Source organism: Cucurbita pepo, chromosome 4 (genome assembly GCF_057944985.1).
Source record: "Cucurbita pepo subsp. pepo isolate OVF chromosome 4, ASM5794498v1, whole genome shotgun sequence".
NCBI lineage: Eukaryota > Viridiplantae > Streptophyta > Magnoliopsida > Cucurbitales > Cucurbitaceae > Cucurbita > Cucurbita pepo.
In genome coordinates, this window is record NC_141801.1 from 3,280,806 (window position 1) to 3,300,625 (window position 19,820).

General features: G+C 38.3%; 3 protein-coding genes and 1 long non-coding RNA gene across 4 annotated transcripts; 1 reads left to right on the forward strand and 3 right to left on the reverse strand.

The window, feature by feature from the left end:
• Window positions 1–45: 45 nt before the first annotated feature.
• Window positions 46–3,336, reverse strand: LOC111793147 (2-alkenal reductase (NADP(+)-dependent)). The gene is made up of 5 exons (XM_023674896.2): window positions 3,041–3,336; window positions 2,604–2,781; window positions 1,521–1,687; window positions 916–998; window positions 46–645 (listed from the first exon to the last, which is right to left on the reverse strand). The coding sequence occupies exons 1-5, from the start codon at window positions 3,266–3,268 to the stop codon at window positions 267–269; spliced, it is 1,035 nt and encodes a 344-aa protein (XP_023530664.2). The 5' UTR covers window positions 3,269–3,336; the 3' UTR covers window positions 46–266.
• A 2,427-nt stretch (window positions 3,337–5,763) lies between these two features.
• Window positions 5,764–7,511, reverse strand: LOC111793576 (glycine-rich RNA-binding protein RZ1A). Its single transcript, XM_087122930.1, has 4 exons — window positions 7,364–7,511; window positions 6,994–7,112; window positions 6,092–6,640; window positions 5,764–6,004 (listed from the first exon to the last, which is right to left on the reverse strand). Exons 2-3 carry the CDS (start codon window positions 7,102–7,104, stop codon window positions 6,116–6,118), a joined length of 636 nt encoding a protein of 211 aa, XP_086979056.1. The 5' UTR covers window positions 7,105–7,112; window positions 7,364–7,511; the 3' UTR covers window positions 5,764–6,004; window positions 6,092–6,115.
• Window positions 7,512–8,827: 1,316 nt separating this feature from the next.
• LOC111793963 (beta-xylosidase/alpha-L-arabinofuranosidase 2) lies at window positions 8,828–12,672 on the reverse strand. Its single transcript, XM_023676055.2, has 7 exons — window positions 12,216–12,672; window positions 11,183–11,470; window positions 10,918–11,087; window positions 10,662–10,759; window positions 10,203–10,553; window positions 9,693–10,103; window positions 8,828–9,564 (listed from the first exon to the last, which is right to left on the reverse strand). The coding sequence occupies exons 1-7, from the start codon at window positions 12,666–12,668 to the stop codon at window positions 8,993–8,995; spliced, it is 2,343 nt and encodes a 780-aa protein (XP_023531823.2). The 5' UTR covers window positions 12,669–12,672; the 3' UTR covers window positions 8,828–8,992.
• Window positions 10,422–12,937, forward strand: LOC111793964 (uncharacterized). Its single transcript, XR_015420803.1, has 4 exons — window positions 10,422–10,560; window positions 10,899–11,117; window positions 11,188–11,417; window positions 12,109–12,937. It is a non-coding gene; the product is annotated as an uncharacterized LOC111793964 (long non-coding RNA).
• The last annotated feature ends 6,883 nt before the right edge of the window (window positions 12,938–19,820 follow it).

Below are 19,820 nucleotides of genomic sequence, written 5' to 3' on the forward strand. Positions count from 1 at the left end.
TCGTTTCTCAATGAAAAATAGGCAAGTGACTAAATGGCAAGTACATTGAAAACAAGACTACTTGCATTACTCAAACACAGCTGCATTACACAAACCAATCATCTGCCTTATTGTTCATATATTATACAGCATGATAGTAATGAAATACCTGGCGCGCTCTGTGGAGATAGAAACTACTAGTTTATGTATGGTTCATTTGAAGATGACGAGACCTGAGATCCAAATGGAACGAGAAAGGATTACCGAAGAAACCAAAAGCAGCAGAATCATTCTGAGGAGATGGCAACTACTTGTTTCCCAACATTGCGACCACTAAAGAGTCCAATCAAAGCTGCTGGCCCGCTCTCGAGGCCGTGAACCGTGTCCTCGACATATGTTATTTTCCCTTCTCGGATATAAGGCAACATTGCTTCTAAGAACTCGGCATAGCGATGGAAATAATCGGGAGCACCGAAACCTTCCATGCGAATCCGCTCAGTCACGAGACGCAAGAGATTATGCACACCCTCAGACTGACCAAGATTGTATTGAGATATCATTCCACATACAGAAATCCGACCATGAGGTCTCATGTTTAAAAGCACAGCATCGAGCGTCTTCCCTCCTACATTTTCGAAGTAAATATCTATACCTTCAGGGAAGCACCTGCCACCAAAATAACGTACAAAGGAAAGGTTCCATTTTCAAGATTATGAATTAGAAGTCAGAACTTCAACTGTTCAGCTGAATCCTAATTAGGAAGGCGCTAACATTTTTTGTTGTTTTAGGCAATCATCCGTGCAGTCCATCTATGTTATTATGATGTTATTCTATATCGGATTTCTTATTGCTTTTGCTGTCATATCACCGATTATACCCTTACATGCATGGTTACCAGATACTCACGGAGAGGCACATTACAGAAGGGAAACTAACCGCTTTAGTGCAGCATTTAAGTCACGTTCTTCCTTGTAGTTGAAGACCTCGTCAAATCCGAACTTGTTTTTCAGCAGCTCAATCTATTTCAGGCATATAAGACATGAAATCGATATTTCAGTAGAATGTATGGGGGAGAAAAAGAACCCTTTGTTCGATGAATACGATAAGCAAAAAATGAACAGAAAGTACAAGCTGCAAAATTCAAACAACCTTAGAAATATTAGACCTTTTCAAAACTCAAAACTACATCTATATGTCACTTGGCTTAAATCAAATCTACTTCCTAAGTTTTGATGCTTATCTTATTTTAGCCCCCAAACCAGAGAATGAACGGTTTTCCCTGCACAGATTTATGGACTAAAACAATACCACCAGCATTAAGATTTCAAAACCAAATTAAGATTCAACAACCAACATATATGTATCAATCAAATATTGATAAAAGAAAATTTCAATCAGCACATTTGCATAAATGAATGAATATCACAGAATCTAGAACAGAGAATGAACGGTTTTCCCATTGCATGAAACTGAATTTCATCGAAGAAATGAACGATTGGGAGAAAGAGGCCATAGAAGCAAACTTTAACAAAATAGCTTACCTTCTCTCTGCTTCCAGCGCTCCCAACAACATAACAACCCATCAATTTTGCTAATTGGCCAACAAGTTGACCAACAGCACCAGAAGCTGCTGATACAAACACGTATTCTCCCTTCTTGGGGGAACATATATCATGAAATCCAAAATAAGCAGTTATACCAGGCATGCCTGTGAAGATTAATTATGTATCAAATATAAGGTTCAACATCAACTAAACCAATGAGAAAACTCCCGACATTTATCACTTTCTCAAACAGAAGGTATCATACATGTTTAAGTGCCAAACATGATATAGAAGTTTTTAGAATAAAAGAATACGAGTGAGTTTGGTATGATTTTTAGGAATGTGAAGAATGAGTTATTGTCACCCAAAATTGTGAGATCCCACATCGGTTGGGGAGGAGAACAAAACATTCTTTATAAGGGTGTGGAAACCTCTCCCTAAAGATGAATTTTAAAAAATCTTGAGGGGAAGCCCGAAAAGGAAAGGCCAAAGAGGACAATATCTGTTAGCGATGGGCTTGAGCCGTTACAAATGGCATCAGAGCCAAACATCGAGCGATGTGCCAACGAGGAGGTTGAGCCTCAAAGTGGGGTGGACAAGAGGCGGTGTGCAAGCAAGGACGTTAGGCCCCGAAGGGGAGTGGATTGGGGGTCCCAGATCGATTGGAGAAGAGAAAGAATGCCAGCGAAGACGCTGGGGGCCCCGAAGGGGGTGTGGATTGTGAGATCCTACATCGGTTGAGGAGGAGAACGAAACATTTTTTACAAGGGTGCGGAAATCTCTCCCAAGAAGACGTGTTTTAAAAAACCTTGAGGGGAAGCCCTAAAGGGAAAGCCCAAAGAGGATCCTATCGACTAACAGTGGGCTTGGGCGGTAACAAAAGTACTCTACAAATTTTACCAAACGTGACTACAAAAGTTCTAAAGACACTCTTAAGTCCTCGTGGCTCTTAGTTATGCCTCTTCACAAAGTTCTTATCCAAACCTGCTTTGCTTCAAAGAACTATTCACAAAATCACTATACTACTCTTCCACAATCAGTAAATTAAAAATTCAGGAAAATTCAAACAGAAAACTATACCAAGAATTCCAGTATAGTATGAGAGGGGCACATCCGTATGCTGGATTTTGAAGAGTTTTTCAGGCTCCTCAACGACAGAGTATTCTTCCCATTTCAACATTCCCCAAAGAAGATCACCTTCCTTGAAATTCGAGTGTGCAGACTCCAGAACTCTGGCTACTCCAAACCCAAATAGCAACTGCAAATATTTCCAGCAGAGAATTAAACGATCACCTTAAATTTCATTTTCGTGCATCTTAAGTTTCCTTCCATCAACATCCTAGCTATGACTAACAGTACAAATACGAATTTCCTTCAATATCATAATCACATTCAAGATCAACAGGCGGGATAATTTATATATACCCTAATCAAGAAACTCAAGAAAACTCCACCCGATCCGATGACAGAAAAACAAGAAAAGTACGTAACAGGACGAGCGAAGTAAATTAAATTACCGAGCCAGGAGAATAAGAAATTGCAGCGGGGCGACTTTCCATGAGCATTCGCATGAAGGGATCGCAAGAAAGATAGAGTGTTTTGAGCAATACGCCATTTGAAGCTTCAGGAAGCTTCAATCTAATGCTACTACTGGAAATGATGAAATCGGATTCCTGAGGGAAACCGCTAACAAAATCCCGAAAAATCACCTGCTTGTTCTTCACTTCGTCGCCCAGATTCGCCATTTTTCAATTTTCTCTCAATTTTCTCTCAAATTTCTCACACTCGCATAGACTGGGAGATATGATAATGCTAATTAATGGCCGAATTTGGATTAGAAGGCTAATTAATGGCTGATTTTGGATTAGGAGGCTAAACCTTGTACCTGACGTGGCTATCTTAAAATGACTCAATTATAAAATTATTTCTATTTTTTATTTCCAGCATTAAAAATTGGTCCCCACCAGATATTTTAATATATTTTTTAAAAAAAATCGAAATTTTTTAATACATATTAACATCAATCATCGGTGTAATTTATACAACGTAGCTTTCAATATTTAAAATAAATTATCAATATACTCAGAAAGTAACGATAATAGAATGTCGAAGAAACTGAGAGTATAAAAGAGCAAAAATGGCTTAAAATCGAAACCCTAATTTAGAAACTCCAAACCGGGACGTTTGAAGCACGTGCTAAAAAAAACCGAGTAACTGTCCATGTTTTCCGAAATCTTTGTGGGTAACGATCAAGCTTTACGATTTAGAATAAAATGTCGAAGAGACGAAGTGTATAAAACAGTAAAAAAGTGCTTAAAATCGAAATCCTAATTTGGAAACCCCAAACCGTTTGTAGCACGTGCTATATATATATATATATATATATATATATATATATATATATATATATATATATATATATATATTAGTGGTCAAAATAGAGAAAAGGATGCGAGTAGCTTGCTTCTCTTTCCCTCCCCAATAACATGAATTTTGCAGTTCTAACAAAGGGCTTCAACCCTGCTATCCCGGTTAGAAAGAAAAGTAGACCCTTTCGGAGCAGACTCCACTTCAACGGCAGCAACTTCAAAGAGCCTCGGGCTAAACAACAGGTTCAACCAGTGCCGTTACAATATTCTCTCTCAGGTAAGACTTGAACAATATCTGTTGCAGCTAGGTCAGTCTCCAAGCTCTTATGTTTCGGAAATTGACTCCTACCTAATCTTAGAGCAGTGTATATACCTTGTGTAGGCTATATATATATATATATATATATATAGTTTTGTTATATAAATATTTGCCTATTATTTTCCACTAAAATAATTAAAATATTTTAAAAAAATACCCCCTATATTGACTTCTAATTTGACCGTTTATTTAAATATTCTTTTTTTATTATTACCATTTTCTAAATCTAACATGGCTATTTTTAAATAACTAAATTAAAATATTTTTACTTTTCATCCCATTATTTCAATACTACCCTTTAGCATTTCACAATTATTTTAAAACAAATAAAATAAAATTTTAAACATTTCATTTATAACAATTATTAAAATGTCATATAAAAAATTTTAATATTACCCATTGACATTTCATAAAAACGCCCAACATTCTAATAAACGATCGAACATAATATTTCAGTTTATGGGTTATTTCAATTAAACCCGTGAAATTTTTTTTTATTTTAACCGTCGAACTTAGAAACAAATGAAATACGAAGATTTAGGTAACAACAAAACAATCACAAATGTCTCATGTATGGAGAAAAAAAATGTATAAATGAATAAAAATAAAAAATAAAAACCATCCTATATGACAATTGATACAAGAAAGCAACCATGGGCAAGAAATCATGAAAAAAAAAAACAAAAAAGCCGAAGGAGTTTGAAATATAATCTGTAAACATTTGTTGTCGGGGTTGGGGTCGGGGTCGTGTCGGGACGCTATTTAGCTTCCTCGGTCACACCTATAACACTTTCCACCTGGTATAGCAAACGGGGGAGAGGCGACACGAGATGGTTTCCTTTAATTGTATAACAGACAAGGAAAAGAACAGAAGGAATCCTCGAAGGACAAGGAACCAGACTGATCATCCAACAAGCAGACAAGGTGAAAGGGACGATGATGATCATGATAGAAACACCAAACATCTGAATCAATCTCCGCAAACAAAACCAAGAACACCAAAAGACTCCCCCAACAAGAGCAGACTGGAAATAGGAATCACAAGTGGAAAAGATAGGGCAGCAGTTGCTGAACTCTCAAGAGCTTCCAAACAACTTACCGAGCGTTTTAGCGTGTACGAGACCACTCGACCATAAGCCAGCAGGACGTATTTGTAGATTAAATGATTTTATTTGCAAAATTGCTTGAGCATCCCAAAGGCTTTGGTATGTTTTAAGTTAACAAGAAACGGTATTATGCACCCAAAAAGATCATAAAAAGGAACAATGCTGCCAAAAAGTTTACACAATCAATATAACACAACAGGTGATAGATAGATAGGTCATCATACTAGTAGAAGGCACCAGAAAGAAGAGTAATTACCTGTAAATTCCTCCAAGACAATGGGAAGAACGTCCTGAAATGGAGATTTCACTTCCAACTTTCCGGGTCGGGACACAGATCACTAGTCGCAGCTTATCAAAAACCCGATCCTTTCAATACCCATCCAGATCAAAAACCAGGTCTAGTTGTACTTTAATAGAAATTTTTAGCAGTTATTGCAATTTCCCTGTGATAAGTAATCCAGCAGCTACATTGGCATTCAAAGACCATAAAACCAGATTTGAATGAATATGTCAAGAACACATTAGACACCATTGTACCAAGATACCAAATTCATCACATAGGAACACAAATGTCTCAATACTAACGCCAAGTTCTGCACTTCAGATATCTGAACTGTAACATAGACAACCTGTTGAAAGAAACATTAACACTCTGCAGGACATAACAGCAAGATCCCTCCATGTAAGCTGCATTTAATGTGGAGATAAATTCAAGTCATCAGTATAAGGCAGCCATAATGAATCCAACCAGTCGAGTTAAGAAGAATTACACACCTTAACAGAGAAGACACCATTCTATCAAGAACGAAAGCCACCAGAACCTGAACTCCGTCGTTCATATGGCCCAGAGCGGTCGCGACTGTATCGATCACTTCCCGAACCTCCTCGATCACCAGTATCCCTATTGCGCCCACCGGATCTATCTCCATTTCGATCTGGTCCATAACGACCACTGCCACCACCGCCACCGCCACCACTATATTTGTCATCCCTTCCTCCATACCTACCTCCTCTACCGCCTTCACTGGGACATTCCCGAGCAAAATGCCCTGGCTTCCCACATTTAAAGCAATCTCTACTGTTAGATCCACGCCCACCACCAAAATCTCGATTTCGATCACGATCATTGTCACGACCACGTGGACGATCACCATCGTTGTCTCTACCTGAACCTTGGTTAGGCTGAGCCTTATCAACTGTAATAGCCCGGCCATCTAAATCCATTCCATTCATGGCTTTGATTGCCTCATCCATAGCTTTCTTCTCATCAAAAGTAACAAAACCAAAACCACGGGAACGTCCAGAAAACTTGTCAACAACTACCTGCGAAACAGATGATGCATCATCAAAAAATGCTAAGGGTGACTAGGGAACATCCTTAAGCATCAGAGACCTTACGGTATCATCCATCATCATCAAATGCAACAAGCACCAACCTCACATTTCTCACATTTCTATTTTTAAACATTAATCAATAGCCATTAAATGTGTATAGAAGAATCATAACTCAAGGAGTTCTTTTCACCATTTCATTTCAAGGAAGATATGACAAAATAGAAAGACCCAATGGCAAGCAGCATCCATTCCAAGATTAAACAGAAAAATGAACCGTAATACAGCAGCAAGAATTTAGACTATAATCAGCTAAAACACGAAAAAAAAAAGAAATCAGATACCTTGGCCTCTTGAAGATGGCCAAACTTTTCGAACGCTTCTTTAAGACCTCTGTCACTAGTTGACCAAGAAAGGCCGCCAATAAAGCACCGATACTCCCCCTCTTCAGCCATTACACGAGCTACATCGAAGAACCACATAATGAAAAAGAGTGCGAATAATTCGAGGAAATCCAGCATCAAGAAAATTAAAAGAAAACGCAATTAACTCAACAGAAGAAAACACTAAAGAACTTTCTCGATCGGAAGAATCAAAATACCAAAATTCAGCCGATTACGGAATTAAACATGTATAAATTCAATACTTTTCCCGAGCATATTGAATTAACAAAATCATTAAACGTAAACAGAGAGAAGGAAAAAAAAATGTTACCAGCAAAATTGAGCTAACAATTTCCGAAGAACGAAAGCCCTAGAACTCGATTCACTTTCGAGAGAAACCAAAGGCGGTAGTGATGGTGGGATGGTTAAACTGGTTGTAGGGCAAAGAGCCAGTCAACAAATTGAAGACCTCCGCAGCTGCAGTGATTTATTAATCGTCACAGTGGGTCGTTTTAGTGGACTCGGCCCATATTCATAAACTTTTATGGACTCGGCCCATATTCAAGTTTTTATAAACGTTTTAATGGACTCTCTACCCGGCGAAGAATTCGCAATCGAGTAGGTATGAAGAGTAGGTTGTGACCTTCGCGTGCACTCACGACAAGGTAGCGACACCAAGTGACGCCCAACCAACCAACCGCCCACGTGAGGACCGAGGAGGATGGTGCATCATCGAACAGACCATATAAGGTGTACATTGAAGCCAAGTCGAGGCATAGGTAAAAAAGGAGGTAATGAGTAGACAATAATGTCAAAGATAGGCTTGCTGAAAGGTTGGGTAGGGCCCCGAGCCTTAGCCACAAAAGTCGGGGTTTCAAAGTAAATTTGGGTATGTGATTTTGGAGTCAAGTCCATCCATAAGAAATACGAAAACTCGCCAAATTTGGTGTTAATTGAATATTGGACGCAGAATTCAAGACCTAACGATGGTTGTTTGGTTCGTCACCTAGTTCTTCAATCATATTTGTACCAAATTCTGCCTTTCGGAAGAAAATCTGATGCAAGGACCCGATCCTCAAATGGAACGCTAGCATCTTATGCTCTATGTCCCCGTTCTCTGATTTCTCATGTCTTCCATCGGGTTTCTTCTCAGAAAGACCATACTTTTTTTTTTTTGTCAGGGGGCACAGAAAGAACGTTCTTTGTTTGGCCTGAACCAACCACTTTTCGAAAACTCGGGACACTCCACGACACCATATGACTGTTTGCCAAAATCATATCTACACTTGCTAGTTTGAAAATGCCTCAAAATGTAGCGTAGGTATGGTCAGTTCTCCACCACCCTTAAGCTCTATGGCCTAAGCGAGTTACCTTGTGACACATACATGTGTCATAGTGAGAGCGAGCGTTACGAGACGAATGTCTCAGGTGACTTCCTTTGAAATGAATCTTTCAAGTACGATATCAGACGAAACAGGTGTGCCAACATTGCGCCCCAACTCATGTGTCGGAGGTTGGATCATACACCCGTTATTTGGTATAGAGTCCATAAATGACATACACATGGACACCCAGAGGGTCCAATGCCTCGATAAAATCTAGATAAATGGATATCTGGGATGTCTCAATATTATGAACGACATGTGAGCCCGTTCTCAACGGCATGATCGAGTTAAAAAAATACTCTTGAATTTTATTTATAAAATTTAAAAAGGTATTAACGAATAATTAAACGTTTCATTTATATATTAACGATAAGAAATAATCTTTAAAATTTTAAAAGTATTATCGAGACTGAGACTAATTCTGTGTATTTTTAAATAAGAATTGAGAAAATTCTTACAACTCTCAATTTATTTTACAATTTTGATTTCCGCTCCTACCATAATGCATAACAGCGACGATTCAGCATCATCCACCGGGAGCGGCGGCGGTGGAAGAGCTGAACGGCACTTCCGATTCAAACCCCGATGTTCAACGAGTGTTTCAATGTTCCTACATGAAGAACATGAAGACCCAATGCAACTTTCCGGCTTCCGGTTTCGTCGGCTACACTCAAATCCTTACATACGTCCACTTTGAATTGAGCCACCGTTTCTCCGCCGGCTTCGAGAGATACCTTTTCGAAGCCCAGAAGGTGTTTCTGAGGTGAATTGTGTACCGATGGTGGTGATGAATACAGAAAAACTGTGTGACTTCCTGATCTCTGTCCGAGATTCTTCACTCTTAGATGAACCTCGAATCCTAGGTTTTGGCAGCTCTCTTGGACAACGTCTAGCGAATAGCATTTTGACGAGCGGCAAATGTGGCCTTCTTCCAAGGGGATCGATACCATCTCTGGGGCTTGTACAAGGTGATGTTTGAAATCTGTGTAACTCAATCCGTCCCCAAAGGAGTATACTGTTTCTCCTTTGTAGAATCTGTATGTTCTTCCTGGATATCCAGTAGATGCATCTGGTCTCATTCTCATGTCTGTCATTGGGACCTTCTCTACGTATGATTGTGGGTACCAGGTCATGGGTAGTCTACCACCTGTTCGATGAAATGCCTCAATGAGTTTTTGAAAATTTTGTTCTTCTTAAGTACAGTAGTTTAATTGTTTTCATGGTAGTTAGTTGAAATAAAGTGAATTCTATGGTTGGAGAAGTAGAGAAACTTACTTGGATTGAAGGACCCAAAAATTACATCGGCTATGGCAGCACCCCCAGCTTCGCCAGGGAAACCAACCCATAAGATGCTTGTAATTTTGTCATCGTTTTTGGCAAATGTTACATCCATGCCTCCACCAGTCATTATGACAAGAATCACAGGTCCTTTTGATGCTTTTGCCACTTCTGTGATTAGAAGTGCCTGCTGTCCTGGAAGATTCAGGTCGACTCTGTCTCGACCCTCGGCTTCAATCGATTGATTTGTTCCTACTACGAGAACTGTGGCATCTGCTGATGCTGCTATCTTCTTTGCTTCATCTAGCTGGGCAGAGACGCAAGCCACATCGATGCAGCCAGGCTGATATGAGGTGGATACTATGGCTGATAGGCCTTGTAATGGTGTTGTATATTTGCACGGTATGCCTGCAAAATGATAGCCAAGTCAGAACATGGTTTCGTTTTTTGACGAGCAGAGCAAGTTAGCGACTAGATTCGAAGACGAAATTTCAGAAAAAAGTTTACCTGCGTAGTTTCCAATCATGGTGTCTGTGACATTTGCATTGGGGCCAATTACTGCCAATGATTTGATTGCAGAGGGAGATAAGGGCAGAGATTTTGGGCTGTTCTTAAGCAAAACTATGCCTTGTCTTGCAGCCTCTCGAGCCAACTCCTGATTCTCTGGTGTGCAAACATCGTTTGGACCAAGCTTTCCATAAAGCTGCTTGCTGGGATTGCCATCAAAGAAGCCTAACCGCATCAATGTCATAGCATTGTTAGAAACCGCCCTATCAATGGCCGTCTCATTCACCAGGCCTGCCGTAACCGCTGCTTCGGTATGTCCCCCAAGAAAGTTGCCACAGTCAAGATCCAACCCTGTTAGGTAAATCCAATCTCATTGAATCATTCTCTTTCAAGTATAATACATGAGAACACTGGAATTGACAAAGTTCTTCCTGAAACTAATTGTAGCAAATGATTTACCTGCCGATATAGATATCGCTGCAGCCTCCTCGGGCGTCTTGGTATAGTGTTGTTTGTTGTAAAGAACTTGTACTGAATCACAATCTGAAACTATGTATCTGCAATTATCTTATGTTAGTGGAACATATTAGCCAAAACTACAAATTTAGTCTTCCATTAAGTGGTTTCCTTATTCTATCTAGCTCAATTTGTATGCTAACCCATGTGTAACGAGTTCATCTTTGTTCTGATACTCAGGGCAAAGAAAGAAACATACCCATTCAATTTCCACTGGCCGCGGATAACCCCAGCAAGGAGGTCTGGATCAGCACAAGTTGGCTTGCCATTAACTTGATTGTAAGAACACATGACACTGGCCACATTGCCATCGATCACACAGCTCTTGAACGGTGGCTGAAATGTGTCCTCCAAATCTTGCGGGGACACCTTCAATCAAAAGACAAAGACCACCTTCAGGTAAAAAGAAAAAAACCCCATTGACAAACTCAAAGCATTGATAGTGAAAGTGATCTTTTATTTACCACAGCATTGAAGTGAAAACGATCTGTGCCTTTCCAGTTATCCAAATCATAGGCAGTGTAGTGTTTGCAGCAGGCGGCGACTTTAAGGTGGTCGGGATTGCCATCCTCCCGCTGCTGCAGGCCTCGGACATAGCTGACAGCATACTTGCTGGAGAGCAAAGGGTCCTCCCCAGGAGTCTCTTGGCCTCTGCCCCATCTGGGGTCTCTGAAAATGTTAACATTGGGCGACCAAAAGGTGAGTCCTGCTAATCCTGCATTGTACATAGCTCTTGCCTCCGTTGAAACTACCTGCACAATTAACAAGTAGAATGTCTTTCATTTCAATTATATCTAATCTTCACTTTTGTGTTCTTCATTCTTGATGAGTATTTGCTTATTTTTTTAGAAAAAAAGTTTAGATTATCCTGAAAAAAAGAATGTCAGCTGTCGGCAGTTTCCAATGTCTGAATCAAAATCTTCCTTTTGAGCTGGAACCATCACAAAGTTTTGAAAAAACACTTGAATTTGTGTACAAAACTCCAGTAGGTCAACAACCACCATTTTCTTTTGCTAGCAATTATTGGATAATTTAGCTTTTTATGCAAGTTTTTCAATCTCTTTCTCTCTCCTCTTTAAGCCAAGAGATTTCTGAACTATCTTTCACCTACCTCCACATAACATGCCTAGTAGCAGCTGTTGAAGGTAATCTAATATCTACTTTTTCTGACAGAAAATGAGGTGGAAATAATCTAGAAAAATATTAGATTCTTTTTCTTCTGAAAAAAAGGCTGATACACTTGCAGGAGAACGGGGTTTATTATCATCTTGAAATCTGAAAAAACCTTTGATTTTCATGGATCTTCTTATATTAGCTCCGAGTTCTGCACTCAACTCACTGAGTCACAATTCCAAGTTCTATATGCTATGCTCAAAAACACATTTTGCAGGTTAAAAACAGATTGTTTTGGCTTGATTAAAGCATTTCTGCTACCCACATTGTCCAGAAGCAGAGTTAGAGAGACACAGAGAAACAGGGGAGCATTGCTTGTATTACCTTTCCAATGGTTTCAAACAGAGTAGCATTGAAGGATGCTGCTGTCAAGATGACCTGAGGGAAGCTGGTGGCGCCAGGAACCACAGTTGAAAAACTCGTCCCCTGACCGACTCTAGAGACACCGTGCAAAGCCTCCGACCACCATTCGTACTTTGGAATCCCCAGTCGGGTCACACTCCCGGCCTTGCTGACCAGAAACCCGATCTTCTCCGTCAATGTAAGCCGCTTCACCAAATCCTCAACTCGAGCCTCAAACCCGAGCGACGAATTGCAGAAGCCGAACCCCGCCACAGCCGGAATGTTCTCAGTATCACAGGCAAACGGCGTTCCCTGCTGGCCGGAGCTCCGGGAGAAACAGAGAGACAGAAGAAAAAAGAAGAAGGAGAATGTGAAAACAGAGACCTTTGGTGCTCTGTTTTGGAAAGCCATGGCGAGCTGGATTTTGGCCGCCATGGAAATAAGAGAGCTCTAATGGAAGAGTGAACAAAAGGGTATATTGTAATGCTCATGCAATGAACATTGTTTTATAGTGAAAGAGATGATGGAATTACGTAAGCCCAAAACCAAAGCACGTTGTTTCTTGGCTACCCATGATGGATAATTTGGAAGGAAAAAAATATATATTTAAATTAGTTAAATTATGTAGTTTACGTAAGATCGATGTCATCATCATAGAGTTATGTTCATATAAACTCTTTTAAGACATAGCCCGGATTCTGAAACTGTAACGACCCAGATCCACCGCTACCAGATATTGTCTTCTTTGGGCTTTCTCTTTCGGGCTTCCTCTCAAGGCTTTAAAACGCGTCTGGTAGGGGAAGGTTTTCACACCTTTATAAAAGGGTGGTTTGTTCTCCTCCCCAACCAATGTGGGACATCACAATCCCCCCCCCCTTCGGGGCTCAGCATCCTCGCTGGCACTCTTTCCTTCCTTCAATCAATGTGGGACCGCCCCTAAATCCACCCTCCTTTGGGGTCCAGCGTCCTTACTGGCACACCGCCTCGTGTCTACCCCCCTTCGGAGAACAGCGAGAAGGCTGGCACATCGTCCGGTGACGGCTCTAATATCATTTGTAACGACCCAGATCCACCGCTAGCAGATATCGTCCTCTTTGGGCTTTCCCTTTCGGGCTTCCCCTTAAAGTTTTAAAACGCGTCTGTTAGGGGAAGGTTGGTTGGTTTTTTCTCCTCCCCAACCAATGTTTGACATCACAGAAACGTTATTACTTTATCTTTTAACATACGAGGATAAGTCTTCTTTAAATGTGACATAGAGATGGAACGAGCTAAGCCCGAGCCAAACCCGAGCCATAGGGACTAGAATGTAATTTAGGGAAAGAAATGGAAAAGAAAATGAAAAGCAAAAGTTGATTTATTTTGGATTGGGATTGGTTGTTTGGGAAAAAGGAATTGAAGTGGGAATCTAATTTTATGGAACAAAATTGAGGGGGTGGCCGTGGGGTACCCTACAACTCCATGACTTTTGTTTTAAAATTTTACTTTATTTACAGAATTACTTTACCCTTCTAAAAGCATTAAGAACAAGAATTAAGCACTTTTTTAAAGAATTTGAAGGTCTAAACGATCCATAACCCACACTTTCACAGTTCGTATTCGTACTAGACATCAGAATCAAACGAGCTTTTACCCTTTTGTTCTACACGAGATTTCTGTTCTCATTGAGCTCATCTTAGAACACTTATGTTATCTTTTAACAGATCTATCGCTCCACCGAGATAGACATTGAGTCCAAAAAGAGGAGTAGTGTCCCACCGAGATAGGCATTTGACCTCTTAGGTTAATTGTTCATAATGGCTATTTGACTTGTGAAGTTGCCTTAGGAAACATTATTTGTTTTTTATCTTGTTATGGGTTCCCATGCTACAATTAGCCCATTGATTTCACAAGCATAGCTATAAGATTAATAAATAATCTTCCTAGTTATGCTAGAGTAAGCTCAAATTCCAATCAATTTGAGATTTCATTCTAAAATTCTTTTATCTTACTTAACTTAGATTTTAATTGACATATCATTAAGATATGATTGTTCAACGAGTATATTTGGTAAGAACGTTCGTGAATTGAATTGGGTCATTAAATTTAATATATTTGGTAAGAATGTTCGTGAGTTGGATTTAATGAAACAATATTGCACGTGAATGACAGGGCCATCTGATATCGAATTTGAATTTCAAATCCTAGTTTGAATCCTAGATATGAGGTGTTACACAGAAGAATTGTACGAGTGAAATTTTAATATAGAGTAACACATACTAATGTGGTTTATTTAGAGACAAATCTCGAATGTTAATGATGTAACGACCCTAAATTTCTATTTATCTAGAGTTGTTATCGTCGTCTCAATCTTAAAACGCTGTCATGGACTTACGTGTTTGAAAACATCTTTTAAATGACACGACGAAATACTCAATAAAATAAATAATCGTTAAAATTAAAAACACTCAATTCTAGCTTAAGCTAAGAAAGTAAGTATAACTACCATATGCATGTGTCATGGTCTCGAATTGCGATGTCGTCATGAGTCGTACATGGACGTACTTGAAATAGAAGTTGTATACAATTTGAGTGATTTAAGAAATACTTAGTAAGTGACTCCATTGGGGTCCGTGAATGCAAATACATGTAACCGATGATCTGCAGACCTATCATTTAAAAACCGGTGGTTTCCAGTCTAGACAAAATTAGATGTGTAGTACTTCCCTACATACGACTCACAGGTGCGAGTGTGGATCCCTAGGTGGTTTGCACCCCCTGGACCCATCATAGTCAAGGTAGTTGTCCGCAGTGATGTTCGGAGGTCAGCAGACCCCTAGTGTCATGCGAGACATGATCATCATCATCATAATGTACGCTTCCGTACTCATCATCATAAATGAGGAAGTATCCCAATGTATATGAACACACAAAATGCATGAGGTCCATATAGTTTTCATCTTTAAATCATCTTATGACACAACTCTATACCTTGTTCACACATTACTCTAGGTAACATACACGTATTGGCCTTCACGCATTCATCATCATTAACATTAACTAGGGTTATGTCTTTGAAAACTCATCGTGACATTTAATACATACACATCATCTTAATATGGAACATCATCATATTAAGTCATTTTATCATCAAACGTCGCAGATCATCTTGTTATCGCATCATCATCATGTCAACATCATGTACATCATCACATCATCATTTAACGTCATTATGTCATCATATAGCATCATCACATCATCATTTAACGTCATTATGTCATCATATAGCATCATCACATCATCATTTAACATCATCAATTATCATATAACATCATCACACCATCACATCATCCTTTAACATCATCACGTCATCCTATAACATCATCGCATCATCCTTTAACATCATCACGTCATCGTATAACATCATCGCATCATCATATAACATCATCACATTATCATATAACATAAAACATAAATGACACGGCCACTGGCCACCTGTCATATGATAACAGGTATTTTAGGAAAGGAGTTGAGAGATTAAATGAGAGGTGGTTGGTTACTTTATTTTATTTTTATTTTTATTTTTTATTTATTTTATTATTATTATTATTTTTTTACCGTGGTTACAAATGAAATAAAAAATAAAAAAGCTAAACTAATAAGGAATATGGATGGAAAACTTGTTTTAGAGAGTTTTTTCGCCCCGTAAACTAAATGTAACAAATATATGCTAGAGGTGGGTCTGAGTCCTTACAAATGGTATCAGGGTCACTGAGTGTTGTGCCAGCGAGAAGGTTGTTCCTCGAAGGGGGTAGACATGAGGTAGTGTGCCTATAAAGACGCTGGACTCTGGGGGGTGGATTGTGAGATCCCACATCGATTAGGGAGGAGAACGAAACACCCTTTACAAGGATGTGGAAACCTCTGCGAGTAGACATGAGATGGTGTGTCAATGTGAGATCCCACAACGATTGGGGAGGAAAACGAAACACCCTTTATAAGCGTATTAAAAACTTTGAGGGAAACCCCGAAAGAGAAATTTTAAAGTACACAATATTTGTTAGTAGTGGACTTGGACCGTTACATTTTCTATATGTTTCAAACGTTAAGACACTCCAAATAACGCTCAACGCCACCCATTCAACTTATAGGCTTCAATTTCTCTTCTCGTTGCTCGTAATATCACTATTCCTCTACTCCAAATGCTCGATTCCTACAAAAATAAACAATTATGAACATAAATATTTTCAATTAAACATTAGAACTAAAAATAAATAAATTCTAAGAATGGTAAATCATTTATCTATGCATAGAGATTGGGAATAGTATTGGAGTGTAAGCTGTGGATAAAGTCAAAAAAGGCAGCCACTTTGGAAATTTGGGTTTTCATAGGAAGCTGTTTCTGTCAGTTCATGTCAGAGCTGTTAAGAATAGATGTTTGGGACTGACAAAATTATCGATAAGAGCACTAAAATTGTTTACAACTCGATTAGTGATGTGATATTCTATATTGGTTGGAAAGGAGAACCAAACACCCTTTATGAAGACGTGAAAATCTTTATGTATAAAACGTGTTTTAAGTAATGTTGTTGGTAGGAGTACGATCATTATATTTTACATAATGCTGCTGGTAAGGGTACGATCATTTTGTTTTACATAATGCTGTTGTGACGGTTACTAGCTCTAAAGGGTGTCTGGCCTAAGGAGCTCTCGGAGTATGAGTATGCTCACCTGACAAGGAAAGTGGCCCAACGGTGTGCGAACTGACTGGTGAATCCATACTCGCACGTATGGGATGTGTGTAGAGTATATGGTACACATCTAAGTTACCCGTTAGGATAGTATCGTACAAAATTAGATCGAAAGGATAGGTCCCGTCATTGCATTAGCATGTTCTTGCATTTAACCCCAATGATGAGATATTTCTTTAAATACTCAAGCCATGTGCTACTATTTCAGGTTAAAGCAATGCATTCCTATACGGCTGATGACAGACATTGTAACTCGAGACTATGACACATGCATAGGGTAGTCGTATTTATTTTCTTAGACTTAGGCTAGAATAGGATGTTTTTAATTTAAACGTTTATTTATTTTATTTAGTGTGTCGTTTTTCAAAAGTTATTTTCGAAACACATAAGTCCATGACTGTGTTTTAAGATAAAGGTTATATTTTATAGAATTTAAATGAAGTCTTTCCGTATTCAATGTTTATGATATGTATAAATCTTAAACTATTTTATAAAGTAATTATTAACACTCCAATTTTTTCGATGAGTTTCTAAACTTAAAAAATCCATTAAAAAAAAAAAAAAAAAATCACATTTTTAAGAGAAATGTTTCACTCTCCTCCCCAATAGATGTGAGATCTCACATTTCACCTCCCTTGGGGGCAAATGTCCTCGCTGGCACACCGCCCGGTGCCTTACTCTAATACCATTCGTAATATCCCAAGCCCATCGCTAACAGATATTGTTTATTTTGGCCCGTTACGTATTGCTCTCAGCCTTACAGTTTTAAAACACGTCTACTAGGGAGAGATTTCCACACCTTTATAAGAAATGTTTTGTTCTTCTCTCCAACCAATATAGGATCTCAATGGTGATACGTAACGAGTCAAAGCAGACACTATCTGCTAGCAGTAGCTCGAGCTGTTACAAATTAATGTATTCGACGTAAAAAAGTGTAAAATATTAATAAGAAAAGAGAGCATTAGTACCGACATGTCTAAACTATATTCGGTGACATTTAACTTTTAAAATTAAAGCAAGTAAACTATATTAAGACGTCAATAATTGCGTCCACATCAACATTTAAATCTTTTGTTGAGAGAATGAGTCACACAACTACTATGGTGTCATCGATAATTATAAATATAGGAACATAGATTAAATAAATAACATATGCTATGAAACTTTATGTTATATTTGGGGACATGAAATATTATTATAAAAGATTTTGAAGGTAAAATTAATGAAACCAAAAGGGTTTGATGATTAAATGATGATAACAATTTTTTAAATTGTTAACGTCTCGACGTTTGTTTCAAAAATGAAAATGAAAGAAGAAGACACGTTATTATCGACCGCTTTCGAGTTGTAGAGAGACCTTTTTTTTTTTTTTTGTTTAGTTCTTTAAAATTTTTAATTTCATGTCGATTTATATTTTTTGATTAAATTCTGCTCATGTTAAATGTAAGTAACGGGCCGAACATTGGAAAAGAAATTATTAACTTCAACGGCTTCATTCCTCGGATTATAGGTACTCTTATTGTTGTTAATAGACCCCACATTGGCCTAGCTACGAGAATCATTTACTAGAGGCCTTAAAACAAAACGACGAAAAATAATTAATGTGAAATATAAATAACAAAGAAGGATGATCTAACCTAAAAGCTAACACAAATTCTATGGTCTTCAACGCAACACAGCCGTCATCCGTACATGAGTGTCTTGTCTTTACCTGAAATATGAGAATTACACAAGACTTGAAATACTCAGTAAATGATCTCACCATTGGGTCGAAAAATGTCATTTAAAATTGTTTTCTCTTAGGCGACTTTTCAGTCCGGATAAATTGAATGTGTAGTACTTCTCTACACACGACTCACACATGCAAGTGTCTGTCTTCCAGGCGAGTTCGCACACCCTTTAGACTTGTTGATCGAGCTAGCACTCTCTGAAATAGACATGAACCTCCCTCGATCGAGTAAGATATCATATCACCAGCTACACGATTAGAAGTTCAAGTCCTCCCGTCTCATCATTTATTCACATGCACTTGACTCGATTGCGTGAAGTGCAATACAAAAGAAGAGAAGTTAGGTGGAATGATAATAAGGGAGTTAGATATTCCAATGAAACTAGTAAGTGATATCCATTTTGAAATGTTCACATGTCTCTAAAAGCCCCACAAAGCATTCATGATATCAAACACAACACATGTTCAATATCTCTTTGTAAAGAGCTATCATTTGCTCCACACCTATAAACCTAACAATTTCTTAAACTCATTCATACTTGTTCATGAGTGCTACCCACCTACCCTTGCTTTTATCACAAACTTTGCTTTTTAGACTATTAGTGTAGCGTTTAATGGAGTATAATGAGTTAAGTTGAATTGGGTTGGGTTGTGCTGGTCGGATTGAGACTGTTTTTAAATTCAACCCAATTGTTCGGGTTTTAAATTTTTTCAGCCCAGATAACTTTTATTAAATAATGAACCCAACCAAAATATAAATTTCTTAAGTTGAGTTGGTTCACGTCATCCATTCAAATTTTTATTTTTAATAAAAGTTCAATATTAGTTTACAAAACATCTCTGGATTGATTTTCAAATATTTAATTAAAAATATGAAAATTTTTAATTACGAACCATGTGAAATTAAATCCAACATCGATCACGTATGAATGTTGTATATTGTTGCATATCTTAAAGGAGAACTTCAATGTGTGCTTAATGTTTGTTTAATGTTCTACCAATATGCACTATATCCTTCAATTTTCTGGGATTTGCATTATATGTTTACGTTTATTGCTCAAAATAATCTAAATTTGGGATTTTGATGTAACCTGTTGCACTTACTAATGCTAGCAAAGTGAGGAATTTAAT

Coding starts and splice junctions, on each gene's coding strand:
- LOC111793963 (XM_023676055.2), bottom strand. CDS start 12,668: ATGGCGGCCAAAATCCAGCTCGCCATGGCTTTCCAAAACAGAGCACCA. Junction 11,471..12,215: donor TGTTTGAAACCATTGGAAAG/GTAATACAAGCA, acceptor TTAATTGTGCAG/GTAGTTTCAACGGAGGCAAG. Junction 9,565..9,692: donor TTTTGGGTCCTTCAATCCAA/GTAAGTTTCTCT, acceptor TTCATCGAACAG/GTGGTAGACTACCCATGACC.
- LOC111793576 (XM_087122930.1), bottom strand. CDS start 7,104: ATGGCTGAAGAGGGGGAGTATCGGTGCTTTATTGGCGGCCTTTCTTGG. Junction 6,641..6,993: donor GCCATCTTCAAGAGGCCAAG/GTATCTGATTTC, acceptor TCTGTTTCGCAG/GTAGTTGTTGACAAGTTTTC.
- LOC111793147 (XM_023674896.2), bottom strand. CDS start 3,268: ATGGCGAATCTGGGCGACGAAGTGAAGAACAAGCAGGTGATTTTTCGG. Junction 1,688..2,603: donor ATACTATACTGGAATTCTTG/GTATAGTTTTCT, acceptor TAATCTTCACAG/GCATGCCTGGTATAACTGCT. Junction 999..1,520: donor GCGCTGGAAGCAGAGAGAAG/GTAAGCTATTTT, acceptor TGCCTGAAATAG/ATTGAGCTGCTGAAAAACAA.